The sequence below is a fragment of the Nestor notabilis genome, unplaced genomic scaffold, assembly GCF_000696875.1.
Source record: "Nestor notabilis isolate BGI_N333 unplaced genomic scaffold, ASM69687v1 scaffold33983, whole genome shotgun sequence".
Taxonomy (NCBI): domain Eukaryota; kingdom Metazoa; phylum Chordata; class Aves; order Psittaciformes; family Psittacidae; genus Nestor; species Nestor notabilis.
The window spans coordinates 26,583-36,164 of NW_009921161.1; the positions used below are offsets into that span (position 1 = coordinate 26,583).

Below are 9,582 nucleotides of genomic sequence, written 5' to 3' on the forward strand. Positions count from 1 at the left end.
AAACAAAAAACAACCAAAAAACCAACCCTGCCCAGCCTGAGGTGTTAGACAGTTGAGTGACCGATACTTCAGGTCAACTGAACTGTAAATCACATTTTTGAAGAGGAAAAATTCAAATGATGCATCGGAAGTGCTACTAATAGCACTTTGGCCTCTAGATCTGCTGAGCTAAACTCCATCTGGGATTGCTGCAGATGTCTACCTGTTTCATAAGAATTTCAATGAAGGAACATACATCAACAATGCAGTCCATGCTGTCACTAACTATTCTCAAGCACAGGGTTTGAAATGGTGTTCTAGCCAAATGGTTTGCAAGAGCACAGAGAAAAAGTCCTGGAATTGCTTTTTAATGTAGTTTATTGACCTTCTAGAATCTAAGATCCAAATTAGGATCTTATGATCCACTAATGCCAAATAATTCAGTCCAAGTCTAACTAGCTACATAAACTGGAGCAGGTGTACAGAAGGTGCACTCCATGCTTGAGGATCCAAAGTATTAAAACTGAGAAGAGGGTCTTGTTCCAGTGTGGGGAAGAAAAAAAAAAAAAAAAGCTTTTAAATTTAATAAACCAAGCACACTCAGGCACAGAGGCTATGAAGTGGTGGAACACTCTTAGAGTGACAGTCCTTTCTCACTTTGTCAAATTGCTATGAAGTACTTTCTCGTTACACAAAGACTCTACTGTCAAAAAATCGCTGCTGAAGAAGTCTGAATAGGGTTTTTTCTCTCTTCAAGCAGTTACAGGGACAAGTTCCATGTGATTTGTCAGCTTCCTCTGTTAACACCAAGGAAGTCCTGAGCACCCTTAATGCTGTGAAAATAATCAACCTGTGGTAAGAGATCACATTGCTGGTGGAAGCATTAGCAATCCTCAGAGCAGTGGTCCTCACCAGAGATATATACATATATCAGATTACTTCTGATATAATAGCACCCGGTTTAGACCGGCCATCAGGAAGAAGCCACTTGCACACAGGAAAACTCTTACGGTGACCAGTGCAGCAGCTGTCTCAGGAAAAAAACCCAAACAAACCAACAAAAACCCACGCCACTGGAGGAAGTTGTAATGATTCAGGCTTGGAATCTTGAGTATTAAGCTTCAGTCTCACTTGAGAACTGAAGGAAAAACATTTTTCCTCCTGCAGATTTGCTACAAATGTCCATACCAGCATCGAGTGTGCTAGATATAAAACTGATGGAATGCTAGCTGGTCCATAAAGGGCTGCACCAAGTTATCTGTAGCAAAGTAAAAAACTAGCCCAAAGGTTATGGAGATTGGAAGAGCTGGTAAGGCCTTCTTAAAGATGGCAAGAAGCAGAAGTGTAAGGCACAAACCCTGAGGGGAGAAAAAGAAACAACAAAAAACACAGGGAGAAATTAGGGAATTCTGACAAGCAAAAGATTATATATACAAACATTAATCTCACAGAAATACAACATACAGTTCATACCTTCCTAAACTAAAGGCTTAAGTGACAGATGTACAGCCAATGAAGATCACAGTTAAAGCCCCCATCAGTTTGCAGTCTGGACATCAGATAAATGAATTCCAAATTAAAAATAGCAGCAGTTATGACTTTGTCACTGATGAACAATAGAAACTATGCCTATTATAATATTACATCATACTTACAATTAATATGGCTACAAAACATGCTAAAGTTGTATTCCAGTCGCCGCTTGCTGTTGCGGAGGCTTTGCCAACAAGAACACTGTAGAAAATGAAGTCTCCTAAACCTAGCTTTACTCCTCCTGCAAAAGTGAATACATAGCAGCATTAAGTACAAGACAATATACTAATATTACATATCAGTAATTGTCAGAGAATAATACAGATTTACATTAAGTTTTAACAAGACTTGCTATCAAGAACATTTTCTTTTCAAAACTAGCATCACTCCTGAATCAAGTGATAAAGAAAAACTCTTGTGAAACAAGATGGCTTAGAAACATTATACCACTCAATTAATTCATCCTATGATCAGAATTTTTCCATATTCCTAGTCCCCTGTACATAGAGATGAAATATATACGAACACAGATTTTTGTAATAATATTTATTGGGGGGATGTCCACTTTTGGTTGTCATACTATATTCAACAGAATACTGAAGTACAATTTCTTTAAGATGGCTGAGGGAGGAAGAAAACAAATAAGCCCCTTGCAGATGGTGTTTTATTTGCCAGTTAGAAACCCTTATCCAGCAGAACGTTCCACTGCCCTCCCAATCTTCCTACAAAATTCTTACTAAGGTAGTTCTAAAAAGCACTTGTGTGTGATTACAGAACATATCACCAAGGCAAAACCCCAACATATTTAGTCTAAGATGTGAGGTCTAGGGAAACTCATGAGTTAATGCGTTATTCTTTTAAATAGTAATTACCAACCTTAGCAACAACTCTGGGAACACAACACTCAACCATTTCTGCAAACAAAATAATGAAGATTTCCTGAACACCAGTACACTTTGAGCTTTTAGTCCAAAATATTAAGTCAGAAAGGCCAACACTGGGTCACCAGCTGCTTTCATTTGGCCTATTGTTTACTTTGTCACCTGATTACTGTCCAGCCCAAAACTCACTTTAGTTCTAAGAAGAACTCAGAGTATCAAAAGAGGTATATGCCTGGTTGACCACTGGGGAAAAAAAAAAACCAATGCAAAAAAGAAAGGGGCTGGGGAGGATGATAGAGGAGAAACAAGGCAACCCCAAAACTGCTGAAACAAAACTTGGATGCTTGCTTTCAGTGTGACAGAACAATAAGCAAAGGCAACTCCTTCCACACAAGTGAACTCTCCAAATTTTGAATGCGCTGCTCCAAACTTCTAGTAAGCTAATGCTGGCTAACAAGTCTGGATCACTGCACATCTGTCATTACTATTCACTGTAGGAATACAGGAGGGAGAAAATTATTAGTCTGACCAGACAAGAGTTTTAGTTAACTACTTAACTAACTAAAATAGCCCAAATCCTAAAATTTTTGCATCTTAATGTTAATTTTCTAAGCTCTAGAAATTAAAATGGATTTGTAACACACTCTGAATTTGGAATTTTTGGGACAAAGTAAATTTAAAAAAAAAAAAAAAAACAACAAAAAAAAAGATTTCTATTTTAAGAACAATTTTCGAAATGAAGGAGCATCTGAGAATCAGAGGAGGCAGTTGCACCTGCAGCATATAGAGCATCACATGGGGATGAGTAGTTTATCAGACAGGCAGACCCTGACTGATTTAGAGCTTTGCAAACCTAATAGCAGCTAAACTGCAAATGGAAATCACAAGTCTGTTAAAACAGATATCTGAGTATTGATGTCATATGCTCTCCAAAGAAGGTGCACCTCAGGAAAATGCTGGAGAAAAATAAGCAAGCTCCTGGCATTCTGCATTCGTTTCAGTCTCCAATTAGGTTTTAAACATTGCTTTCTAAGAGTGGATTACAGTAGTTTAATCTTGAGGCAAAAGATGTTAATGACTGCTTTTACAGGACCTAAAATACAAACGAGATGGTAGACAGCAAAACACTGCATGGAAAAGTAGCTAATGCAACTGACTGTATAATGGTCTGAAAGCAGCTTGTGCTTTTAAGGTTTGTGCTTTTTAAAGCAATTTGGTCAATTCTACTCACTCTTGCAGCTACCAAAAAGCAACTCCATATATTTCTATGAGGCATGTCAGCACTGATCATGAGCAACATCAGCTCTTTGTTGATGCTATTAGCTCACAGCATACTGTATCTGTGCAGCCAGGATACCTAAGACTAACCTCAGATTTATTAGGCCTTTTGGGCACAGTAATTCATACTCACGTTCTTCAGGGTCTTCGCTTGTTTGAGAGTTACTGGGTAGAGCCTGAACAGCAGCACGAGATTCAGGCGTTGATTCAATGGGTCCTATTCTGTTGTCCCTTTGTTGCTGCCATTCCTGACTAAATCCACCATCATCTGCTTCAGCATCTTCATTCCGAGTCTGGTTTGCAGGAGCTAAAAAGAAGAAAAGCATTTAAAGATTGCCTTCAAAAATGCGCCTTCTAACATGACAATTTCTCCACATGTAAGAATATAGATGAACGAGGAAAAAAAGAGCTATTTCATAATACTTAACAACATTTAACATAGGCACACACCATTACAAGACATTCTCACTTAGGATTTTAATACTTATTTAAACAATTGGGAGTCAAAGTGCACTCTGCAGTCACAGCATCTACATGTTACACTCAAGTCCTAGTATTCTGGAGTACTTTGACATAACAGAGTGGAAGTTCTGTGGTGACCTAATTTAAAGATCACAGTTTAAGGTGTAAACTCTCATCTTTTATTAGCTCCTTTAACCAACACTGACTGCTTAATTTTCCAGTAAAATAGCAAATGTTAGTGAAAGTTACAGATACATAACACCTCTTCAAACACGTTAAATTCAGAAACTCTGCTTTACTAATACATGTAAACACATAAACTCCGTGTTTTTAAACACTAGCTGCATAGCCAAGAGAGCTAGACACATTTCTGCTTAATACAAATATAAATGAGTTAGCATTACGCTATATCATCCCAATTTGACAAGCAATTGAGCTCCATCAATAGTTGCCTGTTGACAGTCATTTCACCACCAGCATCCTGGATCCCAGAAAAATGAATGCAAGAACATTAACGACACAATAAGCAAGCCATTTTTGAAGTCTTGACAGATTCATCATTCCCAATAAGGCCTCCAAGCTTTCACTCTTCTACAGCAATCAGAACACTTAAAAAGCTAACCTCCTAATATCCATAAACACACATTCCGACAAAATGACAACTCTGAAGGCCTGTCAAAGTAAAACTCACCTTGTTTATCGTAAGTAGAGTTTTTGGAAGCTTTCCGTTGGGCTTCTGGATCTTCCTCAGCCATGTTCACCAGCCATATCATTGTTGCTATTAAAAGAAAAACAACACAAAAAGAAATCCACCAGCACAGCTAATCAGATACTGGCATCAATCCATTCTTTCTCTTTTCTTTTTTTTTTTTGATACAACTATCTTTTGTAACAGGCAATTTGACTCTCATTAAAGCACAGTGATACCGGGAACACAGCCACTACCAGCTACAACATGCATTTAGAGAAGTTGCCAAATAAAAGTCTTATTCCTACTAGATGTTGAAAAATGGCAACATTTGTTGCCAGAGAAAATACTTCTGCATACGAGGAGGCCCATTCTGAAAACCTGAATCAACAACTTCATTACTTTTTTCCACTAATCAGTTATTCTATCTGCAAGTAAAAAGGTCTATTAAGACTGGTACTGAGGTACCTCAACTTAGAGGCAGTATCTGCACCAAATTTAATAGTTGTCTGCCCCCACCATCACAAAGAACTTTCCAATCTCGAGATAATGAAACATCACACTGAAATCATGTATTTTAATTTAGCTGTGTGGTTTCTTAGCATTAACCTCTCCTCCCACAAAACGGAACAGACAGCTATGATTAGTGTCGGTAAAACACAGTAAGAGTGACAGATGAAGAAAACCCTCCCCATTCTCTATAACCTTGTCCCTGAAGCAGCCCCGCTACAGCACACTTCCTGCTTCCAAACACAGGCCTTTCTGGAGCACCAGTAGCATAATGACTGACCATTAACCTATTTCACTGTTTATCCACAGGATTAGAACTAGCAACAGTTAGCTGTAAAAACTAAAAAGTTCTAATGGGGTAATTCAGAAACAGTGGAGCTATGTACTAATTACACAGGTGATAACAGCAAACTGCATTCCGCAGGCTATTTTCCACAACTGCAGGGGAGAAACAATGTGTTAAAAAAGACAAGCCTTGGAGAAAAGAGTTCTGCAAACAAATCTCTTCCTGGCAATTTCTCCCTTTCCTTCCACACAAGTTGTTTAAGCACTTAAAGCTGATAAATATTTTCTGAAAACAAATAATCCCTTTGAATAGGGTTAATTCACAGCTTAATGACATACTTCTTTGGCCAAAACAAGATGTATTACCATTTTTCCTGTTCATATTTTGTAACAAGCCATACTGGTTTTTATCTCGGGAGATCTTAACCAGAAGATGTTCCACACTTTTGAATCAACAATGAAAAGAAAACTGAGGCCCCAGTGAACAGACTAACAATTCCAGCTGACAAGCACCATGTTAAAACAGAAAAAATTAGCAAATCACTTCAGCTGAGTGAGAAATGTACTTACAGGAGTAAATAAGTGCTGGGAAGAGAGTTTCATTTCTCTCTTGAGCCGTTTCAACTAGCATGCGAAGAGGACCTTTAGGACACAAGACAGCAACCAAATCTGAAAGGAAGAGTGAAGAGATCTCACATCAATGCAGACATACTTAAAAAAACATGTGATGTTCCTCACTTAAGATAATATACAACAGTAAATGTATCTGTATGTTGACTTGTAAGTTGAATAGTAACTTTTGTGAATTATTTGCTTTCAACTAGCATCTTGGAAATACCCAAGCTTGCCTTCTATTATCAAAGCTTTTCCTAAACCAAGTTCAATGCTGAAACAAATTTTAAGACAACAGGTGAGGCTCACATAACTTCTAAGAAGTAGGCATGACTGTAAAGTTATTCCCACTTACAGAATAAAAAAGTGAATGTGCACACGAAAAGGAAAAAAAGCAGGTTTATTAAGCATTGCAGAAAAATGCTCTGTTTGCAGACTTAAGAGGTGTTCAAAGCATGTTTAGCATAATAAAGAGATAGCAGCTTTTTGTTACTTCTCTCAATTCTTGTTCGTGGGACAGTATATGAAACCAGGTGAACAAGGAAAAATTAACTGAAAAAATCAGTAATTTCCAAAACAGGATGGCTGTTTTCAAATTAACTGGATGACTGTAACTGAAACAAGTTACTCATCAAAGCTCAGATCAAAGCACAGCATTAAGAAAAACTGATCTATCAGATGCTCCATTTGCTTTCTCAGCTGAATGTCAATGGTTTGTTAATGAAATTTGCAACTCCACAAACAACCTCACTTACACTTCCCTTGTCTTGCACATTTCATCAGAAATCTGTAACACATATATTAATCTTGCTACTACCATTTGCAGTTGTCTACTCACTGTATGTCTTTAAATTCATTTGAAACAAATCTGGCACTGACAGTGTGGGATCACAGGCTTTGAAACTTGCCCCCCATCTCCTACTCAAAATACCCACATTATGGAATATGACCTAAAGAGTAATTTTGTTTTGCAATCACTGAATGAAGGATGAATGCTTGGAATACTCAGATTTGTTCCAGTCATACAAAAGGTAGAAGTGGGGATAGGAAGGTTTTCTTTCTATGCCTTATGATCCGTGAGCATACACGAGGGACATTTTTCCTCCCTCTGAAAGCAGAGCACACCTGGGGAGTACATTGACCTACCAGAGCTAATCCAATTTTATTAAACCCTGCACTTCTACAGCTTGACACATTCTCAGTCTTTATCACCATCAGTGACTTTCAGAGTACACATTCATCACACTTACACGTTTCCAAAACAGAATTAAGTTACAAGCACATCTTCATGGCTGTAATGTTTTAATTATGTCTAAGTAACTGGATTTTAGCCTTGTCTGGGAACAAAATTAGTATTTGGGATACAGAGTGATCTTCTTACAAAGTGTCCACTGCCCTCTAAAGCTTTATGAAAAAACTACATCTAAGTACCAGCCATTATTCTAAAAAAGTCCAGTACGTGATAATTCAAGTGTATTTTTAGTTTAAAACCTCAAGGAAACAGATCTTATAGCCATGTTCTTGTAAATGTGAAATGACTTTGAGCAATTAAAACTGTTTTTAATCATTCCTTGCTTCCTTCTCATTATATTATTAGACACGGATCAGGGTGTTGTTTATGTCCACAAATTTGAGCAATTTGTAAGTTGGGCAGATTTATATCTGTACAGGACTGCACACAACCAACAAGCTCCTAAATTCTGAACATACAGTAGTTTCCAAAAATCCTTGGATAAAATGAGAAGCCAAAAGCTCTCCACCTTTATAGAAGAGAACAAAATGGCAACATAAGTCTCTTATCTCCTCCTTTCTTGAATTAGTTCAATTCTCCTCCCCAAAGAGTCCAGAAAGTCCAGAAAACATGAAGGAACTTGGCATCACACAGTCACACAAAGCCCTTAGCTGCAGGGGACCAATCTCAGTTTAGATCATGATCTTATTTCTGAAGTCTGTAATCACCTTATCTGCTATGGATGACACCAACACCCTCCTACTATCCCCCACCCCCCTTTACCTTTTTAAAGGTCTAGTCAGACAAACAGGAAAGTCAGGGAATAGAAGAAATTCCCACCATAATACCTGTTACTATGCCTTGCCCCAGACCTTACCATACACTGAAATGACAGCCAGGATAAGCCATGCAGTCCATTCAGGAAGGTACTTAATGAACACCAAGGCCATGAGAGCACTTATCATAATGAGATACGCCTGCTGGAGCCGGAGGGGACCCTTCCAATGAATACAAATCATTCCCACAACACCAAAGTTCCAGATCATGAGTGCCACCGTAATGTAGTCCATGGCAACGTTATATGTCTTAAAAACTTCACTAAAAAAGAAAAAAAAGAAAATAATATGGACTGCATTTGCTCAAAGCAATGTAAAGAGGTTACAGACACAAGTTTCAGAATATTGTTATTAAAAATTTCATATTCAATGTTTGCACAAATGTAAAATTCAATCTTCAACTAGCACTTACCTGTTCTTCACAAAAGATGTAATTTTACCAGTGTTGGTTTCACACCAACTCATTCACTTTTCTGAAAATTATCATTAATGTTTTATTTCCTTCTTAAACAAAGCAGAAATTGACAGAAAGGACATGGCCAGGTTGGACAGAGCCTTGGGCGACATAGTCTACTGTGTGGTGCCCCTGCCCACGGCACAGGGGTTGGAACTAGATGATCTTTTGGAACTAGATGGTCCTTTCCAACCAAAACCATTCTGTGATTCTGTGACTGCAAAACCAGACATTTTGACTGTGCACATGATTTTTGAACATCAGAAGGAAGAAGGAAAGCCTTTAGTACTTCTACTCACACATGCTCACGGAACAGTGCCAGCTGCAACCCAAACCCGAGGGAGGCGAGTCTGGCAACTTGCCTCCACCCAGCCTGCACTGCACTTGTGCAGCATACCTTGCCTTGTATTTCAAAAATCGTTAATAAGGTCAGAGAAAATACTGACCAAAAGAGGCATCACAGATCACTTTTGGCAAAAATTAGTGACTGAAAGAACACCAATTTCTCCCCCTAGGGTCCAAATGAAACAAGCTTCTTCAAAGAGAAGTGCACATGTCATCAAGTGGTATGAAAATACACAGAGTGTAATAGCTTTGTGGCGTAACTCTAGTTACAACCCCTGATCAGGTTGCTTGTTTTAGAAAATACCAAGTATTATGAACAACTTTTCTTGGTGCCTGGATAAAGGCGTGCTTCCAAATTTGAAAAGAAAAACACAGGATGCATTTTGGTAAGAGAGTAGGTTCTTTTCAGCTGATTCTCTTCTGCCACTCCCATGCAAACAGCCTTTGCATATACAGCCCACGACCAAAGCCACAATGTAAACAACCGC

General features: G+C 38.3%; 1 protein-coding gene across 2 annotated transcripts in view; it reads right to left on the reverse strand.

Annotated features, from left to right (window-relative positions):
* Positions 1 to 824: 824 nt before the first annotated feature.
* The window catches only part of PSEN1 (presenilin 1), a 19,294-nt gene continuing 10,536 nt past the window's right edge, over positions 825 to 9,582 (reverse strand). The window contains exons 5-10 of one of the 2 annotated variants that reach the window (XM_010011026.1): positions 8,337 to 8,557; positions 6,187 to 6,285; positions 4,825 to 4,911; positions 3,805 to 3,978; positions 1,635 to 1,753; positions 825 to 1,337 (exon numbers count right to left, since the gene is read on the reverse strand). In XM_010011026.1, the coding sequence (XP_010009328.1) occupies positions 1,182 to 1,337; positions 1,635 to 1,753; positions 3,805 to 3,978; positions 4,825 to 4,911; positions 6,187 to 6,285; positions 8,337 to 8,557 (856 nt within the window). In that variant the 3' untranslated portion in view covers positions 825 to 1,181. The remainder of the gene's footprint in view (positions 1,338 to 1,634; positions 1,754 to 3,804; positions 3,979 to 4,824; positions 4,912 to 6,186; positions 6,286 to 8,336; positions 8,558 to 9,582) is intronic. The other variant, XM_010011025.1, reaches the window with a different exon arrangement.